Source organism: Triturus cristatus, chromosome 2_2 (genome assembly GCF_964204655.1).
Source record: "Triturus cristatus chromosome 2_2, aTriCri1.1, whole genome shotgun sequence".
NCBI lineage: Eukaryota > Metazoa > Chordata > Amphibia > Caudata > Salamandridae > Triturus > Triturus cristatus.
In genome coordinates, this window is record NC_140582.1 from 925,858,728 (window position 1) to 925,875,262 (window position 16,535).

At 48.9% G+C, this 16,535-nt stretch overlaps 1 protein-coding gene across 1 annotated transcript in view; it reads right to left on the reverse strand.

Annotated features, from left to right (window-relative positions):
- The window catches only part of LOC146862959 (uncharacterized), a 274,450-nt gene that overhangs the window by 141,362 nt on the left and 116,553 nt on the right, over positions 1 to 16,535 (reverse strand). Inside the window, exons 5-7 of the mRNA XM_085642331.1 lie at positions 7,331 to 7,390; positions 6,353 to 6,446; positions 5,499 to 5,664 (exon numbers count right to left, since the gene is read on the reverse strand). Of these exons, the coding sequence (XP_085498457.1) occupies positions 5,499 to 5,664; positions 6,353 to 6,446; positions 7,331 to 7,390 (320 nt within the window). The remainder of the gene's footprint in view (positions 1 to 5,498; positions 5,665 to 6,352; positions 6,447 to 7,330; positions 7,391 to 16,535) is intronic.

A 16,535-nucleotide genomic window follows, 5' to 3' on the forward strand; every position in this document is an offset into this window, starting at 1 on the left:
TTGTTGTTGCCTCTGTAGCCACCTCTTTGGTTGCCCTTTGAAAAGGTATTTTGAGGAGGGGATTTGTAGGAGGTAGAGGCATTATCAGTGGAGGAGCCTCTACCTGTGCCACGAAAGGACGAGCGTCGAAAGGAACGCTTAGAGGCTTGGGTCTGGAGCGCTCCCATAGACTTCGCTGTGTCTGTATCTTTCTTCATTTTTTCGAGCGCTTCGTCTACCTTTGGGCCAAAGAGTGTTTGCTGGTCAAAGGTGTGATTAAGTATTGATGTCTGGACCTCAGGCTTGAACCCTGATATCCTGAGCCAGGCATGGCGGCGAAGCAGGACACTGGTGTTTATGGCTCTAGAAGCAGTGTCTGCTGCATCGAGGGCACACTTAATGGAGGTGTTTGTGATTAGTTTGCCCTCCTGTATCAAGTCATGAGCTTGGCGTTTGTATTTCTCTGGAAGGTGCTGCATAAGAGCCTCTAATTCATCATAGTGTGCTCTATCATATCGCGCAAGCAGTGCTTGTGTATTTGCAATGCGCCACATGTTTGCAGCCTGGTAGGCGGTGCGTTTACCAGACGCGTCCAGAAGTTTAGATTCCTTGTCTGGTGGTGGGGCATCTCCTGAGGATTGGGAGTTAGCCCTCTTTCTAGCTGTGGAGACAACTAGGGAATCTAGAGGAGCAGGGCCCTTGATGTATGCAGGGTCTGTGGGTGCCGCCTTGTACTTCTTTTCTATTCTAGGGTTTAGTACTCTGGCTCTGACAGGGTCTTTGAATACCTCTGTAGCGTGCTTGGTGACACCCTTAAGCATGGGTAAAATAGCAGTGGAACGATCTTGTAAATCAAATGTATCCAGTAGGAAGTCTTCTTCCACTGGTTCCGTGTGCATGTCCACCCCATGGTAGTGTGCTGCTCTCTGCACTAAATGGTGAAACCCTAAAGAGTCCTCTGGAGGAGACGGCCTTGATGGGTATAGGTCGTCTTGAGGTACATTGGGTACATCAGGGTTATTATAATCCTCCCATGGATCTGGGGTCCCTGGTGGGGTGGGATCCATTGGGGCGTCCCCTGGGTCATTGTCCGGGTCCCCGTCATCCGGATCTGGGGATGGGGCCGGATCGTAGTGAGGTAAAGGTGGAGGGGGTGGTGGTGGGAGGGGGGGTGGCAGTGGGGAGGGTACTCTAAGGGGAGAAGTGGCTGAGTCCCTCTTTTTGGGTGGAGGAGGAGGAGCCGGAGCCTCAAGGCGACGCTTCTTAGTAATCACAGTCAAAAGGCCAGTCTTTGGATCTCTGGACAAAGTCTTTTGTAAAGGGTCTGGTGTAAACAGAGCCAATGGCGCCGAGTCGTCTGTCGGCACCGGCGATTTCGGAACCGGAGGTTTCGATGTTCTGTGTACGCCCTGCTTTTTGGAGGTCTCCGTGTGTTTCGGCGTCGAATGCTGTTTCGGCGCCGGAGCGTCGGTGCCGACCGATTTCTGTTTGTGTTTGGTCGGCGCCGAGTGTCCAGGCTTCGGCACCGGTGGTTTCGGAGTCGAGCTGGATTTTGCAGGCTTCGGTGCCGAGTGGTGTTTATCGGCACCGGGCGTCGGCTGGCTCGATCCCGAGCTGCCGTGAGACTTTGAGTGCTTCGACACCGGGCCCGAAGGTGGGGTGATCGAGGCTTTGGTTTTGGTTTTGCCCAGGCCGGCAGGCGAGGGAGTAACCGGAGTCTCTTTGGTTTTCGGTGCGGGGCTGGGAGGGGGCATTGTACTCACGGCCCGCTGTCCTGGTGTTACGTCCTCCAGGTCGGAGTCGTCGGCCTCGGAAGCGCTGACGATGTCTTCTCCCAGTTCGGTGTGTGTCTGCCCCGAAGCTTCGGCGTCGTCTCCGAAGATGTCCGGTGGAACTGTCGAGGATGAGTGCGCCATGGTGCGTCGAGCCCTTCGATCTCGGATCGTTTTCTTCGATCGAAAAGACTTGCAGGCGGGGCAGTCTCGAGCCTCGTGTTCCGGAGAGAGGCAAAGGTTACACACCTGATGGAGGTCGGTGTGGGGAAATTTAGACCCACATTCTGGGCACTTTTTAAACGGAGTCCTTTCCATCGGCCGGGACCGGAGTCGCGGAGGGCCCGAAGGCCGGTGTCGATGTACGGGATGGAAAAAGTGCCGCTTCGAGAGATGAAGATGATGAAGGAACTCGAAGAATCGAGGATTTTCCGTCGAGGCTGGAACCGTAGAAGTTCGAAGCCGGAGCACGAAGTATCACATCCGAGCCCGATGGCGGAAAAAAACAATCTGAGGATGGAGCCGAAGCCCATGCGCAGTACGGACCGAAGGAGGAGTCACCAAACTCGTGACTTCCAAGCACGGTCCAAGAAGAAAAACAAACTGCAAACATCCGGGCCCAACACCAGATGGCGACCTATGCTAAGTGTACAATCTGCAGCTCATATGCCTCGAACACAGAATTTCATATGAAAATTATTTATACTTTTTTTTGCTGTTTATGCATGGTTTCCAACTCATTTATGGCCAAATTCATTTAGTTCATTTAATTCATTTAGTATTATCCACTGTTTGTAAGAGTTTGTCAATCAAGTTAAGAAACTTAGTCCCTCGACAGATTAAAATTGTTGATGTTCCTCCCAGGCAGCAAGTTACAGTTTGTCTACAGGTGTGAATGTTAAGTTCTTTTAAAATTGGTTTTAATAGTTTCCTTCTTGCTTTTTTCACTATAGGGCAGACGCACATAAGGTGACAAAGATTTGTTGTGATATCCACATAAAAGGCAATTTTGCATTTGGGAATTTTCCTTTCCATGTTTGTTGCAAGTCCTTGATTTCGTATTCTCCAAACCGATACAGCATAAAATTATTTTTTAAAACCAGTCGAAAATGTGCCGCTAAATAAGCTTGCGGTTTTGATTTAACATGAGAATTTATGACTGTCCAAGAGTGTTCGCGTTTTACCAGTAATGTTTTATTTTTGTGAAAGGACAGATTTTTTGCAGCACTGTTACACACTCTATTAAATGCTGCCCTTTCCATCTTACTATCCCATACCTCTTGTAAGTCTAGAGCTTCCAATGCTGATCGTAAGTATTCGCCCCATGAGTACGATTTTTTCAGGACAAACTGAGCCTTCATTTCGGTCCAACATAGGTTGTTCAAAGACCCAGTGTTGTAATCTAGCGAAGAATGTTGCTCAACAGAATGATAGGATGTCGTGGAATGTTGGGGAGGGAGTCGAGGTTGAGTTCAGGAGCTGAGCTGCAGACTGGACCGTTAATGCTGGATCTGGATAACAACTAATAAATCTCTATGTTTATACTTCAGTGTGGAGAAGATTTATTGTTACACCCGGTTCTGAGGAACATTGTCTGAAGTTCGTTTAAAACATTAAATTCCTGGCCATGCCATATTTCCAAACCATATGCGAGTGCAGGAAGTAATTGAGAGGCCATTACTTTCAATAAATGACTGTAAAATGGACAGCTCCGTTTTTGTTTCAATTGACTGTAGGCAAAGATTAGTGTTTGGGCCTTTGCTCTTATTTCTCTTTTCTGTTCAGTAAAGGACATAACTCGATCCAAATTCATCCCCAGAGACTCATATGTGCAAACTTGCTCTATCTGTTCATTTTTGGCAAACCACATGAATTTTCCTGAACTAGGTCCTACTAATTGCAGAACTTTTGTTTTTTTCTTATTTATCTCTAGCCCTTGCTGATCAAAGTATGTTATCAGGTGGTTTGCAAGCAATCGGTGTTTGGCTTAGGACCACTATATCGTCCGCGTATTGCAGGTCTCCGTGGTTTGTGTACATCTGCGCCAGGTGCGCTGGGCAGGCAGTATGTGTGCACGCGCCTCTGTTTCTATGGACACAATATGGATGAACGAGTGCGTGCATCTGTGGAAGAGGGACACGTCGACCACATGTATCAATGGCTTCTTTTGGACATGTACCTTTGAAGTCTGCTGTGATGTGTGACACGGACAACATCTCTTGGGGGGGTGGAGGGGGGGCAGTGTACAGCACACTGGAAGTGCAAAAGTGAGGACGCGTGCTCCACAATCAGCCCTTTCTTCGCGATTCATAAAAAATGCACAGCCTGGCTCACGGCAGCCTGTGATTATCTCCGGTCGGTGGCGTGGCATGTGCCCGACCCTCCCGGGTCCACCTCCGCCTGGCGTCCGAGGTGCTGAACATGCAGCAGACTTGAGCGGCATCCCTCCCTCCTCCGCAGGATACTCTCCGCGGTTGCGGAAGGGGCGGGGCTGCAGCGTGAGCTGGGAATAATAGGTCTTATCAAGGAGGAGGCGGAGCGTGCTCAGGAGGCAAGCAAAGACATGGATTTACTAGGGAGACAGCCACCGTCCACGCCCAGGGAGATGCGCCGGTGGCCCGTTCATGGACGGTGACTTGGTTCCGGGAGACCTCGGAGGATGCACGGGCGTCCCCTCGGGGAGGAGATGGGTTCCCCTCCCAGGCACGGGTGGCTGTTGTTCATCACCACCCTGAGCGTCCTTGCTCTGCGCCTGGCTGCTCAGCAGATAGACAAGCACGCGTGTGTAAAAAAAAAAAGTCATTTCTAAATCAAAAGATTAGAATAGTTAACGGACTGGTTCCAAAGCTAAACATCCATTTAGTATAAATCCTACAACCTGATTTTCATTGCACAAATCACAACTGGAGGACCTTAAAGTAAGACACACAAGAGAAAAGTAACATTAATACGCGGTAGATGTTAAACACCACATACTCAGGGTATGTGCATCATTTTAATTATTTACTGAGATTATTGAAAGAGTTGACCAGCCGTCTCTTGTCAGATTTTCGAGAATTTCTATTAGCCTTATCTAAAAGCTATCAATAAACATGAACATCATAACTTTTCTACTCTCAAGAACTGCGGAAAACACACTCCACAGGTTCCTGCTGCAGATCAACATCCAACTCTGAGCCAACTTTAATACTTTCAAAGTGCATAAGCCCCTTTGCACTGTTCGCATGTGAACTGACAAGGAAGTGAATAATGTACATCAGAGTCGCCATGTTTCCTGGGAATCATGATTCACTGGAGAGGCTATGGGGGAAGAAAGCTCACAGAGAGCACTCCTGTTAGATTCCACCCACGCTCATCACTTCCTGTAAGCAAATGCTGGTTCAGAAATAGAGAAGGACCATAGGACCGCCCATCAAGAAGATGCAACACTCAATAAAAAGGCTGGCCGACTGTGATTTGTCAGTGTATAATCACATCTGATGAAGATCGGCAGACAGAAAGAACTCTCCTCTCCCTAATGCTGCCAAAATCCAAGACAATATTATTCTAGACACAGGAAAACTAAAAACAATGACCAAATGTGCCCAGCAACTCTGTTGCTAAAAACTCATAAAAACTGTTGAACATCTAGATTGAATTCTCCTTTTACTCCAAAAGAGGGAGGTCTCTTCAGTGCATGCGAGGAGACTCCTAGGGCTCAAAGGGGAAGGTGTCTGCTGAGGAAGGGAGGAAAAAGAAGAACACTACCTCATGCTCGAAAGTCCGGGAGATGCAACCTCTACCCTCTGGTGGCTGGCCCGTGATGGGTGCTTGTGGAACCTTCCATCACATTCAACGCAGAGTGCCAGTTGACAGGTGGGACAATGTATTGAGGTGTCCTGCTCCCCACAGAGCCCACAAGAGCTCATGGACCCTGTGGAAGAGAAGAGCTTACTAACAGCTTATACCAGCACTCCTACCATTTGTAGCATGCGTTCCACTACTGCCCAATGCGCACTGTTCCTACATCTGTCCCTATGACTTACAACCAGCACTCCAAATGCCCCTGCATTTCAATAGAACCAGTGAGCATGCCTTACAAAACTTCCAGTGCTCATATTCTATTGCCTAGTTTGCAGCTCCTACACGCCAAATAGCATTCCTACACTATTCACCTACAGCTCCCACACCTAGCAATCCTACAATGTTCCTTACAACCCCCCACAGCCAGCGTTCTACATCATATCTACGTTATAACTCCCAGTCACTGTAACTACATCATTACCAACAGTTTACCCATAACCAGCATTCCACGGTTTTTCGAATAACATTTCCTTCAGCTCCTAGATACCTCTCTGCAATGCTCATACAACCAAGCACTTCACTCCCTTCTGTAATATTCCTACACCATTTCCTACAGCCAGCGCTTCTAAGCCATTCCCAACAGCTCTAATATCATTCTTTGCAGTCTCCTGCAGCTGGTGCCCCTTCACTGTTCCGAACAGCACTCTCAAATCATTCACTAAGGTTCACCTCACTGCCAGGTCTCCTACATTATCCTCTACATGACCTGATATTTGGGAAGGTGCAGTGGGCCAGCAGTGGCATCAGAGGGACTTTACCAGCAGACTGAGGGTTATGTTGATCGCTGGGAATTTGCTGGTCAGCCTGTCTGGATTTATCTCGAGTCTGAAATGGATCCACAGCAGGAGTAGACTAAAGGGCACAGAGAAACAGAGCACGTTTATTCGTTAGGGCTCTCCCTTTCCTACTCCATCATTTCTCTCTGCTGCGTCCCCCCTAAACACGGCTCTCTTTTTGGACACAATTCTAAACACCTTTGGATGAGCAGGGATGGGATATTCACTCTGTGGAAACGATTACAGTTTCAGGTTTACAACCTATAACAGGTGCAGTCCTTCTAAAGTGGCCACAGAGAGAAATCTGGGATTCAGTTCTTCTGGGGTTTGAGCAAAATCAATTCAGTACAAAGTAGTACTCAATGCCTCCTCCTATTAACGCACACAGGATCAGATGCCGCAGGTTAACCTGCACATTTGTGTGATTCCCGGAAGTAAATTTCCTCAACCAAGATAATGGCAGGCAGAGCAAAATTAAAGCTTGTTCTTTCTCCACACATGCATGCACAAAGGTAAACATAATTACATGCCTTTGAAATACTAGAGGACATTTAAATATAGGGTGAAGCACATTCTCGATTCCTGCAGGCAGTTCAAACAATCTCCAATCGGTTCTGTTTAACGACTTTACTTATCTCCTCTGCGTGAAAACTCAGCTTGTTCCGCCCTTCTCAATACCGCTCTATTTGATTCACACACTCTCATTTATTACTCATTATATAGTTCAATATCTCTTTTACTGCCAAACTAGACGAGTCCATCTCACCTTCTAGTAACTATTCTTCTTTACCAGCTCCTTTCTCTCACTCCTATCGCTCTAAGACCTTACATTTGCTTTCTTCCTCTAGGTCCTACGTCACTGCTCTCTCCACCCAAACCATCTCCCACTGTCACGACTTCTTTTTTCAATACTCAAGTCCTTGTAGCCTCTCGCATTTGCATTCCCTGGGCCCATTTTACCTCTGAAGAAGAACTCTCATGCAGCAGTTCCCGAAAGATCTCTGGGTGAGGATGTGTGCCCTGAAAAGAGAAAGCAATCATGGGTGCCGAGAATCGAGCTGCACCTTGAAATAGAAAGGAACCTCCTAGAATAGGACAGCTAAAATAAGAGAGGCGCAGGGATGGATGCCACAGCATGTGGCAGATTAAATCCCAACTCCCTATCTGTCCCTGGCTTTTTGAACCTCATTTCCAAGGTTTCGTTTTATGGTTTTACATGTATTCCTGAAGCTTTCTTGCAGCAGCCCTCCTACAAACGCTCAATTATCTTTAGCGACTGCTGAAAGGCGAAGAAAATTAATTGCTGCTGAAGTCCAATTTAGTCTTTCCTGCCTGAATTACGACATAACCATTGGTGTCAGGTTTTTTTTGTGCTTCGGTTTGCATTTCATTCCTCAGAGTTTAAACCAGCAGGTTCTTGTTGTGTTAAAAGCAAGTATTAGCGGTTCTTCTTGTAAACAACTTTAAGTAATGTATTGTTTGCTAACATGAATGTACTAGCTGTATCCTGATACATTAACATATGTATGAGTGATAGGCTTTGTGGCCCACCTTGGGTGATGGTTCAAAACCACAGTACAAACCATATTCATTGGTATTGCGTCTTGAACTTCTTACCCTGGTTGTATGTAGGTGACTACTGTCACCAAATGCACTCAATTGGAAGTGTCCATTCCACTTTGCTGTATGTAAGTAAATATTGAATGATTGTCCTCAGGTGAAACGCGCAAAAGAACCCTATATAATGCATTAACTGATAAACCGTATCCATTTTGCAGCATTACATGTGTGGTGTAGGTCACCCAGCCATCTTGGTATGTCCATTTATTTCTGAGGTAACTAAATACCCAATCTCTAGGATATCAGGAGCCAGACCTGGAAGCTGAGAATATGCGATCTAGGGCAGTGATTCCCAAACTATTTAGAACAACGACCCTCTTTTTAGAACGGCTAACTCACATCCCATCTACCTTAACGGACTTGAGCAGTGGTGCTTTTTTCTGTACCTAAAGCATAGTGTTGCAGGGCATTGTCACTTATAGACAGCACATTTTCCATTGATTTGCCCACTAATTTTGCACAGACATACAGTTTTACTGATAAAACTATCTAGCACACAAATGATGTGTGGAAATCGGCTTTCTGTGAATATTCATCATTTGTGCATCACCAAGTAAAGTACCTTGGGTCGTTTTGATCCTATTAAAATCTGTTTCCAGCACACTTCGGAATTACAAATTAAATGTGATTAAGTTTTGCTTTCCTAACTGCTGAATGCATACAGTTTATTTACAGGTATTAGTATTTTGTTTTGTGTTGCCTTTCCTTTCACAATCCCTGTACTCCATCAAGATTGTCACATAATTCAACTTAAAAGCTACTCTCACTTTGCAGTCAAGTAAAGATAAGTAAATATCAAACCCCAAGTTAGAAGTATAACCATCAATTTGTCCGAAGACATAGACTGACTTTTGACCTCTGTCTTTGAAGCACCAGCAAATGTGACTAGATAAACACATAATTTAAAGGCATCTTTATTAATTGCTCTGACTTTCCTGACTTACCAAAAACCGGCTCGTGGCTGTCCCACAGTTTGGGAGACATTGGTTTGCCATGCGACATGTGAGAGCATATAGTAAGCCCGTACATCTCTTGGATTTGAGAGTCTGTAATGTTGGTGAACTGACATTTGTAGGATGCTTCGGAAGGGTTGCCAGGGTGAAGTAGGCTGCTTTCCCCGTAAGAGAGGTGGGATGATTCCTTTGGTGCATATAGACAAGGAGAGGTATTAGTGGTGGTGAAGCAGTTGAGGAGACTGTGGTCGTGGTGGAGGCAGTGGCCTGGGAGGCGGCAGTGGCCGCGGAAGAGGCGGCAGTGGCCGCGGAAGAGGCGGCAGTGGCCATGGAAGAGGCGGCAGTGGCCCTGGAGGAGGAGGCAGTGGCCCTGGAGGAGGTGGCAGTGGCCCTGGAGGAGGCGGCAGGGGCCCTGGAGGAGGAGGAAGTGGCCGTGGAGGAGGCAGAGGCAGTGGTCATAGATGAGGAGGTGGAGGTGTTGGTGCAACAGGGAGAGGGCTGGTGCCCTTGTCCTTGCATCTCTTGTGTTTGGGAGCTGAAGGATACTCTAAAGCAATTTTGTCCTTCAAGGTGAGCTTCCGCTTTCATGGCAAAGTCTCTGCTGGCTTTGGAGGCAGCATGATAAAGAGCTTGTCTTTCTGAACATGGGTGAAGAGGTGTTGCTACCATGCACCCAACTCCTCTTGCAGCTGTTGGAGAAAGGGATATTTCAACTCCTCAGAGACGTTCGTAAAGGGTTTTTATTTTTGCGCTAAATGCCCTCCCTGAGACAAAGGAGTTCTCAAAGTCGTGGATGGTTTTGGGGCCTGTGAGAAAGTGGCTCTGTATATACGGTTCCAAAATAGGTACAGGGTGTACAGAGTCCACAGTCCCCAGAGGTTTGGCAGAGGCTAAAGTTAGATATAACCTTACTCTCTAAAGTGGTAGCTTGGTTGAGCAGTAAGGCAGTATCAGAGGACAGTGTAAAGCATTTGTTGCACACACTCAGCCAGCAAATGGTCTCACACACTCAAAAACTGAACTCTAGGCCAATGGTTTATATATAAATAATATATGCTTGTTTTATTTTAGAACCAACAATAGGTATTAAAATATACTTTCTCAGAATGAGATGCTTTATATAAATACTTTTGCAATATGCAATTGACTTTTGTAGAAAGTTACAATTGGTTGCAATAGGCAACACAATTTTAAACACAATCATGCATTGAGTTCAATGGAAGTTTCAAGTTATTTGCCACAGATTACTTTTAGGATTACTTTTGGAATTCCAGGACTGGATCCTAGATTCAGTCCTGGGCCAGTACTTGGAATCAAGTGATAAAAGTCGACTTAATTACTGTGATGATTTTTAGACAATATTTTGCTATTTTAAAAGTTGACACTTAGAAAATATTTCATAGAAAACAGTCAATGATTCCCTATGGCAGAAAATTCAAGTTGCAGGTATAGTAGGTTCTCGTTACTTTTGTAATCCAGTACTGGGTGCCTAGACTCAGTACTGGGACCTTTATCCAAAACAGGTAAGTAATTACGTTTTCAGATATTATACGATTTTTAAAGAATATTTAAAGTTTGCAGAAATTGACACTTAGAAGAAATTTCACAGAAAAACAGTCAATGATTTCCTATGGAAGAAAATTGGGTTACTGGTAAGTACAGTTGTAAGTATTTTTCAAAAGTCAGTGCTGGGCACCAAGATCCAGCACTCGGAGCTCACCTAAGAGCAGGTGAGTATTTTCGTTTTCGTTACTCGGCTGATTTTTGGTGAATATTTTAAGTTTTGAAGTCCACACTTCGAAGAAATTTCAGGAAAAGCCAGTCAATGTTACCCTATGGAGAAAATTGAGTTATCGGTTTAAAGGTAGGTACTCGACTGGCAGAGTTAAGGTTCTGGGCATAGACTCAGGGGTCTCCCAGGGTCAGGTAGGTACAGTTGGTTCACCCTCAGTTGCACAAGGGTGACCGGGTGCAGAGAGAGTTAGGCCCAATGTTATCCTATGAGAGGTAGGGGGGCCTTGGTTGGTGGCTGCTGACTAGCAGGCCACGCGGCTGTGGGAGCTTGGCTCCTGGTCACTTACTCAGGGCAAGTGGGGAAGTAGATAGGTGTAGAGGTTGCACTGCCAGGGCCACTCGGGCGGCTGGGTGCAAGGTGATTTTGAGCCTTCGGGCGCTCAACTGATTTCAAAGGGAAATCTCCGGTTTAGAAAAAGACTGCAAGCTCGGGGACGAAGATTCTTCAGGTGCCACCACCACTTCGAGAGGTAAGTTGGGTAGTTGGAGGATAGGTAGGTACCCCGGGATTGGGCACAGGGTGCCGCGGGGCACCGGGTGCAGGGGTGCCGTTAGGTGTCGGGAACTCTTACCCTCTGTTGATCGCAGTTGGGGGGCACCTTGTTCTGAGGCTGCAGGCTTCTTCAGGAGTGTCGAGGGAGGTCCTTGGGTGCCGGACTCGGGGTCACAGTCGCCGTGGGGTCGTCCTCATGGTCTTTGTTCACTCTGGCACAGGCCAGGCTTGGCTGGTGCACTGTGTGCTGGGTTCGCGGGTCCGGGCTGCTGCCAGGGATTAGAAGTAGATTTTGAGTAGAGCCTCTACTTATGGGAGTCCCAGGGGTTTAGAGTCAAAAGGTAGCCAGGTCCTCCGGGGTTTGTGAGGTTGCTGGCCACAAGAGATGCCGGGTTGGAGGAGGGTCGACAGGCCAGTAGGGCTGGGGACAAAGCAGTTGGTGTCTTCCTCTTCTTAGCAGCTGCAGGGCAGGTCTTTTTTTCTTCTAGCTCTTCTTCGGATTTTGGAATCTGGAATCTAGGGAAGGAAGGTTCAGGGTGCCCCTAAATACTAGATTTAGGGGTGTTACAGGTAGGTGAAGGGCAGGGACCAATGGGTCCCTGTCCTGGGGTGGGTACACCCCCTATCCTGCCTCTCTCCTGTGGGAGGGGGGCAGTAGCCTAATCCTGATTGGGCAGGGCTCCCCATCTTCAAGATGGCGAGAGCCCGGGGATGTGCTTCACCTCGCCTCCCCCACCCGAGGGGTGGGGTGGGCAGGCTGGCACATCCCCTGTCCTTATTTGGGGATTCCGGCCAAGCTTCCCGCCAGAGTGGGGGGTTGCAGTGGCCTGGGGAAGCTCACAGAGGAGGCATACCTTTGAAGCTTCCCCTGCCCATCCTGGGGGAGGAGATTTAGCACCTCGCCCAGGATGTGCATTGTTCCAGACCCAGGAGAGCAGGGGCTCTCCTACCCAGGGGTCCAGCAACATGTCTGCTGTGTGGCAGCCTAGGCAGCCTCAGAACAGACGTGGATTGTAGGTTAGGTTTCAGGGGGCCTCTCTAAGATGCCCTCTGTGGTGCTTGGTACATTAAATCCCACACTGGCATCAGTGTGGATTTAATGTGCTGAGCAGTTTGATACCAAACTTCTCAGTCTTCAGTGCTGCCATTATGGTGCTGTGGAGTTCGTGTTTGACAAGCTCCCAGCACCATGTACTCTTAAATGGCAGCACTGCACTTACAGTGCCCAGGAATGGACCTGGGTACTGTAGGGGCACAGGGCTTCTGTCTCTGTGCCCACACCAGTGGCATAGGGCACCCAGCTAGAGGGGTGGCTGATGTATGCCAAGGCAGTGTAGGTTGTGGGCATGGCACACAGGGATGTGTGTCATGTTGTCTCTCCGTTTTGTCTTGTACCCAGACACTCAGCTTGCCAGGGCAGTGTGTGTGTGTTGGGGTACAGGGCCTCTAAGGGTGGCACAATGAGTGCTGCAGCCCTTAGAGGCCTTCTCTGGTCACAAGGCCCTGGGTACCTAGGGTACCATTTACCAGGGACTGACATGTGGCCAGGGTTTGCCAATTTGGGATTCTAGGTTTTTAGGGAAGGAACATAGGCCCTGGGCACCTGATTGGCAGGAGTCCAGGGCACACTCAGTCAAAGTACATTCAGCAATTCAGCAAAAAGTGGGGGCATACCATGCAAGAAAGATGACACTTTCTCACAGGGCCCACATGGGGTTCGGTGCTGATGGGGGCTCCAGTGCCAGCACCGAGGAGCACCCCAGCTTCAAAGTGACCAAAAGCTTGTGCAAGATCTTTGGACTCGATGGACAAGCTGGATTTGTGCCCAAAGAAGAGAGCATTGTTGGCTCCAAAGGCTTTGAACACTACCTACCAGGGCCCGAAGGCAGTGCGGGTTCGGCTGTCACATACAGAAAATCTGGTGCAATACTTACCCATGTTAAAAGGTTTGTTTATATCATATAGTTCTGTAGATACACATGCTCTGCAAACTCCTTCCATCTAGTGTTGAGCTTGGACATGTGCATGGTGATTCTCTCCGAAAGAGTTTTTCAAGTTACAAAGTATAGTGACTCCTTCCTAAGCTAGCAATGCACATGGGCATCGACTCGATATTAGATTGTGTTATTTCCGCAATCAGGTTTGGACGTGTACCAACAGGGCAAGGTGTTCACGACTTCCAGCCCTTTCTTCGGACCCAAGCGGTAGTTTCCACTACTGTAGAAACAGCAGAAACTTGAATGAGCAACACATGTGCAGTTTTGTTTTCCAGACGGCATTCTCCTAAAACCAGGCCTCCTTTCGATGCCTCACTGCCAGGGTTACGGGCCCTTACGGGAGCTCAGCGCACCTCGCCTCAAAGTCTTAGTCAACAACACTGCACATACATTGATGGAAAGGGTACCTTTCCAGTACTACCCACAATGCCACTCCAAATTCATGTGGATTAATCACCACAAGGTCTGCCTCCAGATTTGGTCTGGTCTGACATTAGTCATGTCAGACAAGAACAAGAAAGCACCACGTGCAAGGCCTGCCTCAGCTTCCGGTAGAAGAAGACCCTTCAGTGCTAACACAAGTAGAGGTAGACACATCGGAAGAAGCAGGAATCGGACGACACCCTCAACATATTAGGGGAGCACAACATCAAAGAAGAGGAAGAAGCCGGCCCCAGTCAGAGGCGCAGTCCCTCCAATCATCACCCAACTGAGAGGAGCCATTCTCCTCCAACTCGAGCGAACATGTAAATGCTCCGAGCGCCATTTGCATTTCTGTAGGTTCTAGAAACATGGAGAGTCTTCCTTTGTTCGCCCATTCTGGTACCCTGAACAGTCAACATGGTAGCTATTTGCTGACCTGCCCATAAGTGAGGCATCTGTGGTAATAGTTACCTCAGCGGCTCTAGCTGAGACTGTTTGAAGTCATACCCCTGAAGGTCAAACCTTGGATGGTGGTTGAGGTATGGTAAGCAAGTGTAATCTTTGTTCTGTATTAACGTTTTTCTGGCAGCGCAGAAGGTGTCCCTTCCTCAACATCAGAGACTAAGATGGGCCTTTGTCTTCATAGCAGGCTCCTTTGGTAAACTCGGAGCCAAAAAAAATAGGCGCTTTGGGTGTGGTCTTGGTGCTGCATTCTGAAACGTGTCCAGAGACACACTCCCCCTGACAGCGAATTGTCTTCTTTGTTTTGAAAGCCTTACAGGCCAAACATTTCAATTCCTTATGGTCTTGAGGGAGGCATAGGTTGCAGACCAGATGCTGCCCTCAGTGCTTACTTTGAGCCTGTGATTTCCAGTGCTTGACACTAGCACTTGATTATCAACACCGGCACTTACAAGAGTCCGCCACATGTGGGCACAGACTGTAATTTGAAATGAGCACAACAGGTGGTGGGGTGGGTGGGGGAGGTTCGTGGCCAACCGCCGAGCAGCATGGCCGCTTTCTGAAGCAGCTCCGAACAAGCACGCCCGTTCCGGCATGCATGGGTCCATCAATCCGCAGTGAATAGTGTCAAAACTCAAAGAATCGAACTCCGGAATGCAGTGTGAGTCGATCAAGCCGTGAAACTGCCGATTCCAACTAGTTGTGCCGGTGACTGACTCGCTGACGTACTTCGCTTGCTGAAGCGGGTTCGGCGTGGAGGGAGGGGCGCGCAGGCCCTGATCGCTAGCATCCACTCAGCCCCGTATTGTCGACCCCTGAGAAGGTCGCCGTGTCTGCACCCATCCGCTGTGCCGGGGGGACGGGACGATCGACAGCTCCTAAAAGCCGCGGGCGTTGTTTCTTGCCTGCCCAGATGGGGCACGCACAGTGCAAGGACCGGTGGCCGCTCGGGCCCCCGGCACCCAGGTGAGGAGGTCTTGCTGTAGCCTGCGCCCTACGGAAGGGCGTACCGCAGCTTTCTCCAGCGCTGGGACTGTCCAGACCCCCTGGTGCCGTTGGTGCCATAGGTGACTGTGTTTGGGACCCCCTGTGTGCACCAGGAACAAGAGCGCCCAGGCCTCGGCCACATTGGAGGCACAGTGGGAAAAAAGTGACCTTGGGGCTCGTGGATGGGCTCAGCTGCCTGCAGCCTTTCTCCTGTGTCTTGCCCAACGGCTGGATTACTCTTTGCCTGTCTTTGAGCTGCCTGTGCAGTGGGGGTGGTGTGATCCCTTGGTTTTCCTGGCTTTGGGCCGCCGCTGCCCTGTCGCATTGATGTCCGCTTCTCCAGCACTCGCCAGTACTATTGAGTCAAGTATTGTGGCCCTCATTTTTATCACCTACCAGCTGCATTAAATTGTGGCCTCCCCGTGCGTGGAGAGAGAGGCGCCCAGCGCATCCTGCCTCAGTCTGGTGGACTGTTATTTACCTGGGCGCTGAGTATGGAGGCTGTTTTTGTTCCATACTTGTTGTATTGGACTTGGGGCTTGAGCGCAGAGGGGCATCTTGAACTCCAGCATTCCTTGACCCTGGTCATCCTCCCCTTGATACCGTCGGCATAGTCCCCACCGGACCAAGCTGTCCAGCCGGGGCAAAGGGAGTGGGTCAGCTCCTAGATTCATCACATTGCAGTAAGGAGGGGTGAGCGTGACATTATTGCCGCGGTCGGTGGCTACTGGGGGGCCAGTTACCTGATCGCAATCCAGAGTTTTGCGGTCGGTCTGCCCCATGTTCTCCGGTGCACGGGCCTTCTGACACAGCAACGTTTGGTCTGCTTGTACTAAATACAGCCCTGAGGAAGGGCCCCATCGAGCTGTGCTGCGCAACACAATACTTGCTACCCACCTGCTTGCCCCTTGCCTCCCTGCTCGCTCCCCACCTGGTGCAGTCTGGTTATAGCTGTGGTTCGCAACTCCAAGGCCACAGTGCAGGCTAAGCTGGAGAAGTTTGCCTGGGACAAGGGCCCCGGCAGAGTCCAAAAAGGTGGCAATGCTCAGTCGGAGAGTCAATCATCGGAGGAGGGGGCAAAAGAACAAATGCTGCTAGACATCCTCACAGCTATCACCACGGTCTGTACGTCGCTGGAATCCTGGATTGATTACGTATCCTCAGAGGTGTACCTCATCAGAGTGGACATGCGCTCCATGAACACTAGATTGAAAGTTGTGTAAACGAAAGCAAGCTCGTTGGTCACCGACACTTCTGACCCGCAGCGACGGGTGGAAGACCTTCAAACTCCAACTACTAAACTGGAGATGCAGCTGGATGAATACAAAGGGCGCTCTAGGCGCAACAACGTTCGAATACTGGGGGTGCCGGAAAAAGCAGAGGAGCCGGTAGTGCACTTATTTCTTGAGGAGCTTGTCACTACTTACTTGAAACTG